The sequence below is a fragment of the Leucoraja erinacea genome, chromosome 5 (assembly GCF_028641065.1).
Source record: "Leucoraja erinacea ecotype New England chromosome 5, Leri_hhj_1, whole genome shotgun sequence".
Taxonomy (NCBI): domain Eukaryota; kingdom Metazoa; phylum Chordata; class Chondrichthyes; order Rajiformes; family Rajidae; genus Leucoraja; species Leucoraja erinaceus.
The window spans coordinates 22,947,428-22,964,413 of NC_073381.1; the positions used below are offsets into that span (position 1 = coordinate 22,947,428).

At 45.5% G+C, this 16,986-nt stretch overlaps 1 protein-coding gene across 1 annotated transcript; it reads right to left on the reverse strand.

The window, feature by feature from the left end:
• Nucleotides 1-308: 308 nt before the first annotated feature.
• LOC129697046 (transmembrane protein 18-like) lies at nt 309-13,295 on the reverse strand. Its single transcript, XM_055635245.1, has 5 exons — nt 13,145-13,295; nt 12,195-12,312; nt 2,280-2,334; nt 1,129-1,222; nt 309-1,039 (listed from the first exon to the last, which is right to left on the reverse strand). The coding sequence occupies exons 1-5, from the start codon at nt 13,235-13,237 to the stop codon at nt 941-943; spliced, it is 459 nt and encodes a 152-aa protein (XP_055491220.1). The 5' UTR covers nt 13,238-13,295; the 3' UTR covers nt 309-940.
• Nucleotides 13,296-16,986: the final 3,691 nt, after the last annotated feature.

Consider the following 16,986-nt stretch of genomic DNA (forward strand, 5'->3'; position numbering starts at 1 on the left):
ACTAACATCCCAGTTTGTTACTTTTCCAAAAGATGGTTCTATACATCCAGTGAAGACAGATCATCCTTTGTTCTCAAAAAATCTGCTCAAGGCAGAAAATATTAATTCCATATTGTTTATATTATTTTCTGGAACTCCATGACTTAGCCTTGAACCCGATCCAAAAGTGATGGCTGCCAAAATACAGCTGATGTTCTCTTAAATTTTTGTATGACAGCTCTAAGCCTTTGTTTGCACCCTTAATTCCAATGCAAAGTCCACCAATGGCATTTTATAGAATTATAAAAATATTTTCTTGACTCAAATCAAACATTGTTCAAAAGTTATTTAATAAAATACAAGTTTCAGTTAAAATGATTATGGACAACCAATGAGTAGAAAAAGATAAATCTATAGTGCTACTTCCCAGGATTACCTTCGGACTATGCATTGCCAAAACTCTTATAAAAGACCAAGTGCTCTTTTCAACAAGTTGGGGTAAGAGCTACCTCATTGGCAATAGGGTGACAGCTTTGACCTGCAAAGGCACTGCTCTCACAATCTAAAATTTTAGATCAAAACAAGGGCCCTTCAGTTCTGTGTAAATATCCCAGCTTCAATTGGATAACAAAGATCATCAGCCATGCCACTTATTATTGAATGAAGCCAATACACCACTGGTGAAAGGTTCAAAATATTATTAATTCAAGGTCCAAGACTAATATTAAAATCTATTTTAATTATTTTACAATGACTTATATTTATATAACACCTGGACTGTGAGATCAGTCGTGATCCTACAGAACAATGGAGTATATACAAGCGGCTGAAGATCCCACTCCTATTTATTCAGTTGTAACGTCTCCCCAATTTGTATTTATATTTATTTTCTCCAATTCCCAAAATAAAATTCTAGTTGGTTTGAAGAGGCCTGGACACCCCAAATTACAAAAAAATTAACTTATGATGTTTTTTTCCCCTGTTCACGGTTTGCTTTCTTTTTCTGCTTCAGCGCCTTCAGTTCTGTCATCTCCGCCAATGTTCTATATACCCACATGATCTATAAACAAACAAAAAATAGGTTATGAAATTGCTGGAAATATCTTTCAAATATTGGACAATTGGAAACAAAAATAAGTGAACACATACCACAATGATCATTGTGTTTATTAGAAGTGGAGTTGAAAAGACGAGAGAAATGAACATCCCATTGGAATCAAAGTATTGAAACATAGAAAATAACCTGTAAGAAAAGAAACAAATTGAGCTTCGGCCCTAATAGTCAGAGCGAGTTTGAGCTAAAGAAAATAAATGTGAAATGGCCAGCAATTTTTCTTCTTCAAAAACACTTCAAGATTACATGTAAATCAACATGTACTCAAAAGCTGAATATTTATATTTGTTCACAGAAAAAATAATAATTAGAAATTATCTAGATTTTCTTATCATAAATATTCAAGTTGAAGTGCTTTGAAAAGAATAGAATCACAATATAGAAAGTCGTCACACTAGTCTAAATTGGTAGTTGACATCTCTCTTGGCAGCAGCAGACTGCCCTAGTCCCTTAACTCAATTCACATTTAAACACCTAATCTGTTCTTCTAGGTCGCAACGATGACATTATCTCTGTTTCAAATCTCAATTCTGGTCTTTCGTTTCATATATGCAGTGCTACTTTTAATGTAATTTACCGGAACTTTCAAAATCCATTTGCTTCTCAACATCAACTAGTTTCCTCCCAAAGTGCAATGTTTTAAATAATGAAAATGTGCCACCACAGAATCACTGATAGTAAAGTCCACGTGCCATTATCTTCTCAATTGTGCTAAATCTACACACATCCTTGCAAAATTTACTCTTACAGTGTGATTTAGTTACTACATTTGTATTATTATCCTTGCATTTTGAACAGCATTTTCCCTATTCCCTAAATCAATGTGCATAGTGGCTGGTAGATTTCTACCAAATGGGAAAGTACAATCAGAGAGTACTTTAATGTCAAAATGTGGTTTGATCTCAATGCCTTTAAATCCTGCACTTCTGTTTATTCTCTGACAAGATGGATTAAATAAGGTTGATATTCTTTTTACAAGAGGTTTAAACTATACAACCATGAAACTAGACTCAACACGAGCTGAGAGAATCAAGCAATAACTTAAAACATTGTATTATTCAATAACATGCCAAGCAATTATCAACTTTTTAATTATTTATGAAAAATGATTTAAATTAGTGACAAAGGATGTTGCTTATGCAGTTTATATAATATATAACTTTATAAATGTTTCCATGGCTTTTACCTCCAGTTCATTGCTGCTATTTCATTGATGTACTCTGCACAGTACACTAACACGACTGTAATAGAAAATAATGTGATGCATGTTAAAAATACATGAACATTTTAACTATTAAGATAAAATTGATTTCATTTCAATTCTTGACCAATTTGTCCAGATTTATTTACATCCCAACATTCACAGATTGTTTTAAACAGTTTTGGGGTTTGTCACAGTTTTAAAGAATCTTTAAACAATCCAAAGACAGCAAACTAAGCCTGAGTAAGTGCCAAGTCAAAGCAAATTATCTGCAGCTTTCTACTATTGATTGGCACTGAGAAAAGATTGACTGCTCAATTTCACGCCGGATGCTTTCAACAATTAGAAAGTAAACAGATTTCTCTTTCCCATCAGAACCGGATTCAGACAATTTTTTGAAATACGTTGCATGCAGTCGAGAAGAACACATCTAATTCTGGTATATTGGATTGTTTCCTCCTCAAAGGAAACAGTGAAAGCAAATTGGATAATTTGGCTTATAAGATTTTGGCCCTGATTTACATCCAAAATACAACACTGAGAAAATTTGCATCCATACATCCATTTGAGTTGTGGAACTCGGGATCTCATAGCGATCACCTCAAATTAAAGGATGTACCTTTAAGAAGGAAATGAGTAGGAATTTCTTTGGTCAGAGGGTGGTGAATCCATGAATTATTTACCACAGAAGGCTGTGGAGGCCAAGTCAATGGATATTTTTAAAGCAGTGATAGATAAATTCTTGATTAGTACAGGTGTCAGGGGTTTATGGGGAGAAGGCAGGAGAATGGGATTAGAAGGGAGAGATAGATCAATCAGTCGACTTGATGGGCCGAATGGCCTAATTCTGCTTCTATTATGCCCTTATCTCAGGACTGATGTTTGCGTGCTGATTTCCTGTGATCTTGCTCAAATCATACAGAACTCTCTTAATAGATGCATTCATATTTTATTCACAATGTGATATTCGCCTTCGAAGATACACATACCTTTCACTATTTTTTTTATCTGTTAAGCCAAAAAATAAATGTTGACTGTGTCAGCTGAACATCAATTCGAGGATAAACACTAAGAAAGCTCGCCGAGCAACAGGCATGTATTTCTATCTTGAATACAGAAGAATCCAACAATTTTATTTTCTTTAAAAAAAAAATAACTTTAAAGTCCGACCAGATGTCACATTTCTATCTTGTTAATCTAATTTCACGTTTTGGAAAAAGGCAAAGACTATTCACCTAAACCAATGCAATAGTCACCTTTAATTTGTATGAGAATTACAGTCACATACAGCAGTGTGGCGGCACCTGGTGGTAGGCCACGGACGGAGCGAACCCTCGGTTCTGGAGGGAGGAGTTAGGTGTCTCGGTGTGGGAGGCGCAGGTCACGGGGTTGACCCATAGGGGTATTTATGGTCGGGCTACACCCGTGCCTATTTGAGGAGTAGGGTGCTGTATTTTACCGATTAAAACATGTTTTAAGCATACAGCTTGTGTCCACTTAGTTTTTGCAGGAGTCCTGCGAGTCCCCGCTATACTGGTGAACCCAACGTTCAGGAGTGTAATCCTGGAAGGGAAGATACATTCTGCCGCTGCCGCCTACGAGGCCGTATTCAATGTGGTCTCCCTGAAGCTGCCTACATTTTGGACCTCGCAGCTGGGAGTTTGGTTCCGACAGGCCGAGTCCCAAATCTACATCCGCAGCGTAATGGCCGACGGGACCCATTACCACTAGGTGGTAAACGCTCTGGATCAGCAGACGGCCGGTTGAGTCGTTCCTTACCTCAATAATCCGGCGGCGGCGGGTAAGTAGACAGGATCTACGGGCCGAGTCGTACGGAGTGCGCCTGTCACGTCCTCAACATGGGCGGGCTCAGCAACCGGAAGCCCTCGGCCCACATAAGCGAGACCACCAGCCCTTCCCGCTTCTTCTTCTTCTTTCGTGTGGCGTACACAGCTTAAAGTTGTTGGACAACTTGTTCTATTTGATCTCCCGTTTGTGCACGTTGAGTTGATTGCATTAGTCGAAACAGGACGGACCACGTGAAGGTTGCAATCTTCCACCCCACCTGCCCGCTGTTTGAATTTACCTACCTGCAGCAGTTGGCGTGAGACATCCACCGGCAGCTCTCGGGGGCGTGCGTCGAAGATCCGATCAGATTAGCGCATGCGCCGACGAGATGTGGCTGTCCGACCAGTAGCAAGTGGGTGCGCTGGAATCTATGGAATCGCTGGACCGGATCGATTCAGTGCCCTGGAAGGCCCAACGACCCAAGACCACGCCCACAACAGGCCCAAGCCCACAAGAGTCACAGACCAGACAAGTTGCACAGGAAAGGATGGCTGAGCAGGATCCAGGAAAAAGGATGTGATATTTTTACCACCAACGCTGGGGTTCAGCGCCCGCCAATGCCACCAGCCATGTTAGTTTCCGCAAAACGCCAGTGCTGGCCGCCGATAGTCACCTCGGTGGCCGGCAGGATCCATCGCCTGTATGTCTGGGACTGGCGCTCAGGGCTCGGGTTCTTATTGGACAATGGGGTGAGGTCAGCGTTTTGCCCCCCTCCGGAGTGGACAGGCATGCTGGTAAGCGGGTCCCACCCTTAACCGCTGCGAACGGCAATGGAATCCGCACCTATAGCGTCCACACTATCCCGATCATCTCTGGTGTGTGCCACTTCACCTGGCCATTCATTGTTGTGGACGTGGCCCAGCCATTGCTGGGCGCAGATTTACCGCACTGGGTTGAGACGATCTGCCAGTTTCCGTGGCCTTCAACAGTGCAGGGCCTCCAGGGTTTCGTGGGCATGGTACCGTTCTACCATCAGTTCGTGCCGGCGTTGGCTAAAGTTATGCGGCCACTCTTTCAGTTGCTGACGGGCAAGAGGCGGGAGGTGCAATGGGACGCCATCCCGTGGCGGCGTTTGCAGGGACAAAGGAAGCATTGGCTCGGGCGTCTGCGGGCCAACAGCCCTACGGTCCTTACCTTGGATGCCTCGGACTCTGCAGTCGGCAGCGTTCTAGAGCAGTCAGTCAATGGCAAATGGCAGCCTCTCGCCTTTTTTAGCCGCCAGCTCAAGCCTGCAGAATAGCGCTACAATGCTTTCGACCAGGAGTTGCTCGCATTGCACCTTGCGTTGTGGTATTTCCAGTTATTCCTGGATGGCCGGGAATTTATAGCCTTCCCAGACCATAAGCCCCTCACCTTCGCAATTGCCAAGGTCTCAGATCCTTGGTCCGCCCTTCAGCAGTGCCAGCTAACGTCTATTTCAGAGTTTACGACAGACGTCCGACACATCGCCGGTAAACCTAGTTGCAGATGCTTTGCCCTGCCCCGCGATCGCAGCCGTACTCAACCCAGCCTCCGGAATAGGCAGCTCTGCCTTGGCTGCGGCCCAGCTGGCGGACGAACAGATGCTGGCGTACCGCGCCCCGATCTCGTGTTTGTGTTTGTGCTGGAGGATGTGTGGTTGGGACCCTCGGGTACTTCCATCCCATGCGACGTGTCCACGGGCTAGCTCACCCGTCTATCCAGGCCACGGTTGCCATGAGGTTTATATGGCATGAGCTGCGGAAGCATTCCGTGCCAAACATCGATGATACATCAACACGTCCGGCCGCCGGTTTAGGATTTTACAGTGCCATGCCGGCAGTTCGACCACATGCACGTGGACATCGTGGGGCTGCTGTCTTCGTCCCGGGGTGTTTCGCACCTGCTCACGGTGGTGGACCGTTTTACGCTGTGGCCAGAGGCCATTCCGCTAATAGACACTTCCGCCAGGTCGTGCGCTTGTACCCTCGTGGCTAATTGGGTGGCCCGCTTCGGGGTTCCTCTGGACATCACATCGGACCGGGGTGCCCAGTTCACTTCTGAACTGTGGTCCGCGATGGCCAACCTGCTGGGGACCCAGCTGCACCATTCGACAGCGTACCATCCCCAGTCGAATGAGCCGTCATCTGTATTTGTGCATTTGCGGGAGAGGGTTGGTGTCCTGGCTCCCATCCCGACGTCTCGTATTGGGGTGGCCCCATCCCATGTGCGACCAGCGCTGGTGGACTGCCTGTGTGTCTCTCTGCGCTGTGATGCCCACTGGTCGCCCTTGCAGCGCCCTTATGAAGGTCCCTTTTGGGTGCTATGGCATGGGTACACAACGTTCGTCTTGGACATGGGGGGCTGGCAGGAAACTGTATCCGTGGCTCGTTTAAAGCCAGCCCATCTGAACCTGAGCAAGTCAGTACAGATGGCTCAACCGCCCCGTCGCGGGCGCCCGCCATCCCAGGTCACCTTTAATTATTCCGGACTGGGCAAGTCCCCTGTGCGAGGGACGTATCTACGCGATCTGGCCACTTCGTTCGGTGTCCTTTTTCGCTGCCTCTGGTTCTGGGGGGGGTCATGTGGCAGTATCTGGTGGTAGGCCACAAGCAGAGTGAACCCTCGGCTCTGGAGGGAAGAGTTAGTTGTCTCAGTGTGGGAGGCGCAGATCACGGGGTTGAACCTTAGCGGTATTTAAAGTCGGGCAACGCCCGTGTCCATTTGAGGAGTAGGGAGCTGTATCTTACCGATTAAAACAAGCACACAACTTGTGTCAAGCACACAACATGTGTCCGCTTAGTTTTTGGCAGGACTCCTGCGAGTCCCCTCTATAATTGTTACATTTGGATCATTGAAAATTGTGAATTAGGATAACATTGATGTTTTCATGCAAATGCAATTCTATATGTGCCTGCTGCATCTGAGGCAAAAAGTAGAAAGATACATGATTCAATACATGGCTAATGAGTTGGTGCAGGAAGGAAGGTTTCAGATATATGGATCATTGGACTTCCTTCCAGGGTAGGAGAGACATGTACAAGAGGAACAGGTTGCATCTTATTTGGAGGGGAACCAATATCCTCACAGGGATGTTGGCTACACGTATGGGTTTAAGCTAAAGTGGCAGAGGGGGTAGGAGTCAGTGCAGCAGGTCTGTAAGTGGAGGCACTAATTATGACAAGTAAATCTGAAAGCAAAGATAAGTTAATGAATATGGTGACACTTGTGGCAGAAGTGTATTTATTTTTGGCAAATGGCAAGACCTGGGAATTATTACAGAAAGCGGCAGGGCTAGAGTTACTGCCTTACAGCTCCAGAGACCCGGTTCAATCCTGCCGACGGGTGCCGTCAGTGCAGTTTGTACGTTCTTCCCATGACCGTGGTGGATTTTCCGCGTTCCTCCAGTTTCCCCCCCACACTCAAAAGACGTACAGGTTTGCAGGCTAATCGGTTTGGTAAAATTGTAAATTGTCCGAAGTGTGTGTAGGATAGTGTTAGTGTACGGGGTTGGTGCGGACTCGGTGGGTCAAAGGGCCTGTTTCCGCATTGTATCATCTATTTAATAAGGGAAGTTAAGACAAACCAGGGAATTATAAGTTGGTGAACCTGACATCAGTAGTAGGAGAATTATTAGAGAACATTATTACTGAATCTATTCACATCCAGAAAAGCAAATTTATTGGGAATATTCAATTTGGGGTGGTCATACCTTACAAATTTAAGAGGTGAATAAGTAGATGAGGTTTTATTCTGTAGAGTTGACAGAGATGATTGATGAGGGTAGACAGTGAATACTGAATACATGGACATTTGACAAGTTCCTTCATGGTAGGCTGATCCAGAAAAATTAAGGCATGAGATTCTTGGAGACTTGGTAGATTATATTCAAAATTGGCTTGGCCAAAGAGGAGGTTAATAATGAGGGGCATTATTCTGATTAAAATGTGTTTTATCCAGATCAAAGCTGGGACCTCTGCTGGTTATGATGCACATAAATAATATGGATAAAATGCGGGTGGACTGATGGGTAAATTTGAAGATGACACAAAAATTGGCAGGATAGAGTGGTGGATAGAGAGCACGGTTATCAAAGGATACAGCAGAATACAGATCAATTGAGACTATGAGCCGACAGATGGCAGATGGAGTTTATTCCGGACAATTATGAGGTGCTGAAATTTGGGAGGTCAAATGTAAGAGGACAGAGGGATTTTGGGGAACAATTATACAGCTCCTTGAAATCAGCAACAGAATAGGGCGGTAAACAAAACATATGGTGGTAAATAAGGCATACTGGCCATCTTCAGTTGGGATGCAACGTCAGGAAATCATGTTGCAGTTGTGTAAAACATTAAGTAAGCCATATGTAGAGTTTTATTTGCAGCTCTGGTTATCACATCACAAGGGGGTGACATGAAGACTTTGGAGATGATGGAGAAGAGGTTATCTAGGACGTTGCCTGGATGCTACTAATGATTAGAAGTTAGACAAACCTGGATTAGAGAGTCAAAGGCTGAGGGAAATCCTGATAGAAGTATCTAAAATTATGAGGCACAGGTGCGGTGGATAGTGTGTTTAGCCACGGCTGTAAATGATAAATACTAAAGGGCATAGCTTTAAGGTGACGGGGGGAAAGATGAAAGATTTACATGGCAAGTTATTTTTTGTCAAAGTGCCCAAAACATGCTGCATGGGGAAGTGGATAGAATAGAAATGTTTTAGAGGCATTTAGATAGTCACATGAACAAGCAAGGAGTTGAGGGACATAAACCAGTTTAAATTGTAGTTAAGCGGCAGAGTAAGATGAATACTACTGGTGATGAACATATACAGAACACTCATAGGGCAGTTGGATTGTTTCAGCTGAAGTTACTGTTTCAGTTTTGACTTGTTTGGTAGATCAATCTTCCATACATCTTCATATGACACTAGCTCAATTTCTTCCAAACACGGGGAGAAAGAGATGGACTTTGATAATTCAGGTAGAAAATGGCTGAAGATGAGCTCAAATTCCTGCATTGACTGGTTGCACAATGATGTGTTTCTAAGGTATTAAATTTGGTTAAATAAGATATTGCAATATACATGTGAATTAAAGACAAGAGATTGTGGTTCAGTTTGATGAAAAATGTAAAAAATTGAAGATGAAATCCATCTTGTAACAACCTTTCAATAATTAAAAGACTAGTTGGATCTTCAATTTGTACTGGGATAGTTTTAGAATATTTATATAAAGAACCACACTGACCTCTAGTGTCAATAACCATACTGCAATCTTCATTTGCTTTCGATGCATTCCTATCACTTTTTCAACAGGTCACATAAAATATGCAGGTAACACAAAAAATTGGCAGAGTTGTGAATAAAGACCAAGGCTGTCAAAGGACACAGGTCAGTTAGGAATGTGGGCCAAGAAATGGCAGAGTTTATTCAGGACAAGTGTGAGGTGTTGCACTTTGGGAGGTCAAATGTAAATGGACAGAGGGATTTTAGGGTGCAATTACATAGCTCCTTGAAATCAGCAACAGAAGTAGTAGGGGGGAAATGGCATACTTGCCTTCATCAGAAATCATGGTGCTGCTGTGTAAAACTTTAAGTTAGCCACATATAAAATATTGTGTGCTGTTCTCCACCACATCATAAGGAGAACGTGAAGGCATTGGAGAGGGTGGAGAAGAGGTTGCTTGGAGAGATCTTGGGGTCCACATCAATAAATCCTTGGGAACAGCAATGCAAGTAGAGAAGGCATATGGCATGGTTGATTTCATTTTTGCTTTCCTGGGTTGTGGCATTGAGTGTAAGAGTCAGGAAGTCATGATGCAGCTTTATAGGACTTTAGTTCATCTGAATTTGTGGTATTACAGGAAGGATATGCACGTGTTGAAAAGGGTGCAGAGAACGGTTACCAGAATGATGCCTGCAATAAGGAGGTATTAGCTACAGGGAGAGGTTGGACAGATTTGGACTGTTTTCTCAGTAACGCTGGAAGTTGCGGGGAGACCCGAGATAAGAACATAAAATTACGCAAGGCAGAGATAGGGTCGACAGGCAGAACCTTTTTGCCCAGGATAGAAAATCAAATACCAGAGAGTATAGCTTTAAGGTGAGAGGGGCAAAGTTTAAAGATGTGCTGCCAAATTCATAACACAAAAAGTGGCGAGTGTCTGAAAAGCAGCGCCTGGGGTGGTGGATGCTGCAGATACAATAGAGGCATTGAAGAGATTTTTGGATAGGCATATAAATGTGCAGGGAATGGAAGGAGATGGATTATGTGCAGGCAGCAAAGACTTGGTCTTAGCATTTTGTTCAACATAGATGTTATGGGGCTATTCTTGTATTCTATGTTCAATACTGAAATAAAACTGCAGATTGAAATCTTGATCAGAACACAAAGTGATGAAGGAACCCAGTGGGTCAGGCAGCATCCATGCTACCTGACCCGCTGATTTCCTGCAGCATTTGGTGAAAGCTGTAATAAAGATGGGGACCATTGTTCACCCGCACACTAGTTTTATCCAACATACATGGGGTAATTTACAGAAGCCAATTAACCTATAAAACTGCACATCATTGGATTGTGGAAGGAAACCGTAGCACCTGGAGAAAACCCACACATTTAGAGGCAGAAAGTACAAACTCTGTTCAGACAGTCCCCACAGTCAGGATCGAACCCAGGTCTCAAGTGCTGTGAGGCATATCTCTACTACAGCGCCATTGTGCCTTCCTTGATGATATCTTATCGCCCCCTCCCCCTTATTTCCCGCAAGATTTTAACATTTCCCTGGCTGCACCACCTCATCTTCACCATGGTTATCCAGTCCACATACACTTCCATTCCCCAACATGAAGTTCTTAAGAGAACTTCATTTCCTCCAAGAACATAGATCCATCCAGGTTCTCTCTACTAACATTCGCCTCCACTTGCCAGAATTTGTGCTTGCCTTGAACAACTTATCTTTTAATCCCTCCCACTTTCTACAAATCAAAGATATAGCCATGAACATTCGCATTCCTTAACCAGGTGGTAAAGGCGCTGCCTTGCATTGCTCACCAGTGCAGCAGTGTGTGTTGTCCATGTCAGATCCTCTGTGATGTGGACCAGGTATTTATAGCAGCTCACCCTATCCACAGTAGTCCCATTAATCTCCAGTGGCGTGTACCCCCTCAGATGTTGTACCCCTCTAAAGTCCACAATAACCTCCATAGTTTTTATGACGCGGAGTGCCAGATCAGCCACCTCCTCCCGGTAGGCCTTCTCATCATTATCGGAGATCAGGCCCACCACCACAGTGTCATCAGCAATTTGATGATGGAGTTGGAGCTGAACCTGGCCACACGGTCATGTGTGTACAGGGAGTACAGTAGGGGGTAAGGACGCAACCCTGGTGGGATCCCGTGTTCAGGGTGAGGGGGTTGGATGCATGTCTTCCCATCTTGACCACCTGGGGCCTGGCAATGTGAAAGTCCAGGACCCAGGCGCACATGGGGAGTGTTAAGCCTCAGTTTCAGCAGCTTCTCAGCCAGTCTGATGGGGACTATCGTATTGAAAGCTGAACTGGTCAATGAACAGCATCCTCACACAGCCCCGCCTACTGGGAGGGGAGGAGCTGCAGATGTTGGCTTACACTTCTAATATCGTCTGGACTCATGGTCCTGAGCTATTGAGAGAGGTCGGGCAGACTAAGTTGTTATCCTTGGAGTGCAGAAAGCTGAGGCGTGATTATAAGGTGTATAAAATCATGAGAGGAAAAAGATGAGGTAAATATACAGAATCTTTTCCCCAGAATCAAGAACTAGAGGGCATGGGTTTTTAATTAAGAGGGGAAAGATTTGACAAGAGGCAACCATGTCACATGCAGTGTGGTGGGTATATGGAACAAGCTGCCAGAGAAGTACAAAAACAATCATTAAAAGACATTTGGACAGGTACATGGGTAGGAAAGATTTAAAAGAACATGGGCTAAATACAGGAAAATGAGACTAGCATAAATGAGGCATATTGTACAGGTTGGGCCACAGGGCCAGTGTTGTATGACTGAATACTCAAAGGCCATTAAATTATTTTTAATCACCAAACAAAAAATGACTTACTCATGAAAAGGAAATGGGCAATCTGCAGCCTGTAGAATCTCACTGTGATCAGAGTTAGTGCAAAGCAGAGGATGTGGAAAGTTAACAGCCCAATCAGCCATGGCTCTGACCACTGAATCTAAACAAAGAGAACAGAGCAAAATTAACCAACTTACAATTCCTTCCTTATGAAATTTTAGATATAGCAAACATGATACTATTAAAGTGTTATTACAACCTGTACCTAATGCTGTAGTATTAGTCTTTCTGTATAATGTTATTGTGCTCTTTCAACTCATTGCAGTTGAGCAAAGAGCTGGCAGAGATAGACACACAAATAAATGCTGGAGTAACTCAGCGGGTCAGGCAGAGAAATGTGAATAGGTGACGTTTGAGTCAGAGTCCTTCTGCAGACGAAATAAGTGAAGACCAGAACCAAATCAGGGCTGGCAACAGATGACCTCAGGAAGGGCGGAGTCAGCAATGGCTTGGAAGATGTGCTAAAGACAGGGAATCACAGAAGGGGGCAGTGAGAGAGGGTTTTGCAGAACTCCCACCAGGAGAAGAGTATCGACCCGAATGTCTCCTGTTCCTTCTCTCCGGAGATGCTGCGTGTCCCGCTGAGTTACTCCAGCTTTGTGTGTCTGTCTGCAGTGTAAACCAACATCTGCAGCTCCTCCCCACACATTGTGTCTCATCCACTGCGAAAGCGTCTCAAGGTTTGCCTGCTTTGACGAAGTTCTGTGTAGGAAGGAACTGCAGTCGCTGGTGCAGGGTTTGGTGCGAGGATAGACACAGAACGCTGTAGTAACTCAGCGGGACAAACATGCAGCGTCTGTGGAGAGAAGGGAAGGGATGGCCGGGTGACGTTGGGGCGGGAGCCCAGTTGGCGACTCCCGCTGCAGAGCCTGGGACGGACAGACAGGCAGGGAGGGAGGGAGGGAGCCGTCTGTCCCCTTCACTTGACTTACTGACAAGAGGACGGTCCACACGTTGGTGATGCGCAGCCCGCTCAGCGCATCCACCGGCACCGCCGCCGCCATCACCTTCTCCTCCGGCTCCATGTCGGCGGCCGGAGGTCCCGCCCCTTCCGGCAACTCCGTGACGTCACCAGAGACCGCCGCCCCATTGGCGGAGCCCGCTGTCGATCGCTGATGCAGGGGGCATTCGGCCCATCAACTCTACTCTGCCATTCAGTCATGGCTCGGGTTGCCAACTCTCTCACTCCCAAATATAAGGGGCAAAAGTTCAAAATAAGGGACAAATTCCCGACAGCAATTCTCAATGCAAGGTGAGCAATATTGATGCCCAACGCATCACCGGTTCCTGCCCAACGCATCACCGGTTCCTTGCCCAACGCATCACCGGTTCCTCGCTCCCCTCCATTGAGTCTGTCCAAAGCAAGCGCTGTCTGCGGAGGGCGCTCAGCATCGCCAAGGACTTCTCTCCCCCCAACCATGGACTGTTTACCCTCCTACCATCCGGCAGGCGCTACAGGCCCCTCCGTTGCCGAACCAGCAGGTCGAGGAACAGCTTCTTTCCGGCGGCTGTCACTCTACTCAACAACGTACCTCGATGATTGCCAATCACCCCCCCCCCGGACAATTATTATTATTTATTCAAATCGTTTGCTATGTCGCTCTTCAAAGGAGATGCTAAATGCATTTTGTTGTCTCTGTACTGTACACTGACAATGACAATTAAAATAGAATCTGAATCTGAATCTGAATATGAACATATTTTTTGACAAAGTTACTGAGGAAATTTCTGCCACAGTTGAGGCCAGTTCATTGGCTATATTTAAGAGGGAGTTAGATGTGGCCCTTGTGGCTAAAGGGATCAGGGGGTATGGAGAGAAGGCAGGGATGGGATACTGAGTTGGATGATCAGCCATGATCATATTGAATGGCGGTGCAGGCTCGAAGGGCCGAATGGCCTACTCCTGCACCTATTTTCTATGTTTCTATGAAACAGCCGTAACTGACAACCTCACATCCCAGCTCTCCCTCAGCCCACTGTCTCTCCCCCCACCCTCACATCAGTATGAAGCAAAGATACTAGAGGTATCTTTGGTCTGAACCAAAGACACTAGAGGGATCTTTGGTCTGAAGAAGGGTCCGAAACGTCACCTATATCCTTCGCTCCATAGCCTCACCCGCTGAGTTTCTCCAGCATTTTTGTCTACCTTCGATTTTCCAGCATCTGCAGTTCCTTCTTAAACACCTCAGATTACATGTGTGGGAAGAAAGTGTGGATGTGGGTTTAAACCAAAGATAGACATAAACGCTGGAGGAGAAAAATAATTGGTGAAGTTTTGAGTTGAGATTGTTCTTAATCACAGATCACATTAGTTTATCAGTGCCCTACCAGGTTGGTACATTGCTATTGTAGTTGCCTACATCTGGGCTGCCATGGTGGCGCAGCGGTAAAATTGCTTCCTTACAGCGCTTGCAGTGCCGGAGACATGTGTTCGATCCCGACTAAGGGTGCTGTCTGTACGGAGTTTGTATGTTCTCCCCGTGACTGCGTGGGTTTTCTCTGAGATCTTTGGTTTCCTCCACACTCCAGATACGTACAGATCTGTAGGTTAATTGGCTTGGTGTATGTGTAAATTGTCCCTAGTGTGGGTAGGATAGTGTTAATATGCAGGGATTGCTGGGCGGTGTGGTCTCAGTGGGCCGAAGGGCCTGTTTCTACGTTATATCTCTAAATTAAACTAAAATCTGGTACATCAAAGATGTGACTACAAAATTAAATGTTATATTCATTCAGAACTGGAATAATGTTGGCATATTTTAGTGCGATTTCCCCTGAAACATAAATTACCAAAGTTATGCGCACTTGTAGAGAACACAAGAAAACAGAAACAGGCTGGTCAACTGGCCACTTAAGCCTGCACCACTAAAATGTAATTTGCCTCAGATTCAACTCTTTTTATTCCAGTTTCCCATAACTTTGAATGATTCAAAGCCACTTTATTGTCACATATAGGGTGGCACGGTGGCGCAGCGGTAGAGTTGCTGCCTTACAGTTTCAGAAACCCGGGTTCAATCCTGACCACGGGCACCGTCTGTATGGGGTGTATACATTCTACCTGTGACCACATGAGATTTCTCCGAGATCTTCAGTTTCCTCCCACACTCCAAAGACGTACAGGTTTGTAGGTTAATTGGCTTGGTATAAATGCAAACTTGTCCCTAGTATGTGTAGTAGAGTGTTAATGTGCGAGGATCGCTGGTTGGTGGGCTGAAGGGCCTGTTTCTGCGCTTTCCACGCTGTATCTGGTGGTATTCGCTCCTCTCCAAGGACCTCTCCTGATCCAGAGCCATCTTGATGCCTTCTCCACTGCCTCTGTGGTGTTCTTGATGGCTCTTCTCCTCACCACTCCGTTGATGCCCAGTGCACTCAAAGCTTTGTAGAGCGATTGCCCTGCAAAACCTCTGCAGCCAATCTCGATGAGCATACAACTTGCCTTCCAGCCCTGCTTACGGCAGTATGACCAGCTCTTCATACTTGGTCAACTTCCTCTCGTGGGCCTCCTCCAGACGGCAATGTCAGTTCCAACAAGACGATGTTTTTGGTGGCCTCTGAGACCAGGAGGATGTCTGGCCTCAGGGTGGTCGTGGCAATGTGCTGTGGGAACTTCAGCTTTCACCAGTTCTACGGAAAGCTGCCAGTCCTGCGCAGTCGCCAGGATTCCTGATGGATTCTTGGCTGCTGTGGTTCTTGGCAGCTGCACTCCGGCCTTCACAAAGGTGATCATCTGGGTGGTGGGGCGTGCTCGTCTGCAGCTCGCCCCATGCTGATGGCTTCTGCAATGGGTTTAAGAACCTGGTTGCGATGCCAGGTGTACCAGCCCTGCTCAAGAGCCTTTGGGCAGCAGCTCAGGATGTGTTCCAACGTCCCCTTGCCTGAGCATTGCGGGCAATCTGGAGATTCAGCTTTGCCCCAGATGAAGAGGTTTGATGGGCTGGGCAGGACATCATACACTGCCTGAACCAGGAACTTGATGCGCTGTGGTTCAGCCTGCCAGAGCTCAGTCCATGTGACTTTTCGGTCCATGGCCTGCTCCCACCTTGTCCAGGCTCCCTGATGCCTCAATCCAACTGCTCTGGTAGACCTCTCCTCCTCCACCACTGCCCTCACTTCCTCCTGGACCAGCCTGTGCCTCTCCTTCCCCTTGGCCTTGTCAAACTGGGGAGTTGGGAAGATTCCCAGGCCAGCTCTTCCCCGGGTCACTGCTACCACCAGGACCTGGTGGCGTATCCGAGGCTCCGCTTGCAGCACGACTTTGCCGGCTCTCCACGTCCTCCCAGTTTTCACCTCCACCCCTGCCTGAGCCACCTTGGGGTCGCTGCAGTCCTCTCATACAACTCTCTGTGTGAAAAAGGTTTTTCCTCATCTCTCGTTCTAAATGGCTTACCCCTTCTTCTTAAACTGTGGCCCCTGATTCTGGACTACCCCAACATCGGGAACATGTTTCCTGCCTCCAGCGTGTCTAAACCCTTAATAATCCTATATGTAGAGCCAGAATAGTTTAGGCGCTAAAAAACTGAAATAGGCAGGCAAAAAGGCATAATAAAATTACAAAAAAGGCACGAAAAAGGCATTTACTGACAAAAAAAGGCATAACTTATTTATTTCCACCACCAAAATATGATTAAAAATTATAATACAAAGGTAAACTACATTGTTACCAAATTTACCTGGTTTCACATAATTACTAGCATTGTTATCAAATTATTGGTGTAAAAACTATGCTGTCTGTCAGACAGAATATGCTTCAGTCGTGAAAAACTTCTTTCTACCTCAG

Excerpts from the sequence above, each read along its gene's own strand:
- LOC129697046 (XM_055635245.1), bottom strand. The coding sequence starts at position 13,237 with ATGGAGCCGGAGGAGAAGGTGATGGCGGCGGCGGTGCCGGTGGATGCG. Across the intron at positions 12,313-13,144 it reads TGTGGACCGTCCTCTTGTCA|ATTCAGTGGTCAGAGCCATG; the intron begins GTAAGTCAAGTG and ends CTCTTTGTTTAG. Across the intron at positions 1,040-1,128 it reads TAAACACAATGATCATTGTG|ATCATGTGGGTATATAGAAC; the intron begins GTATGTGTTCAC and ends GTTTGTTTATAG.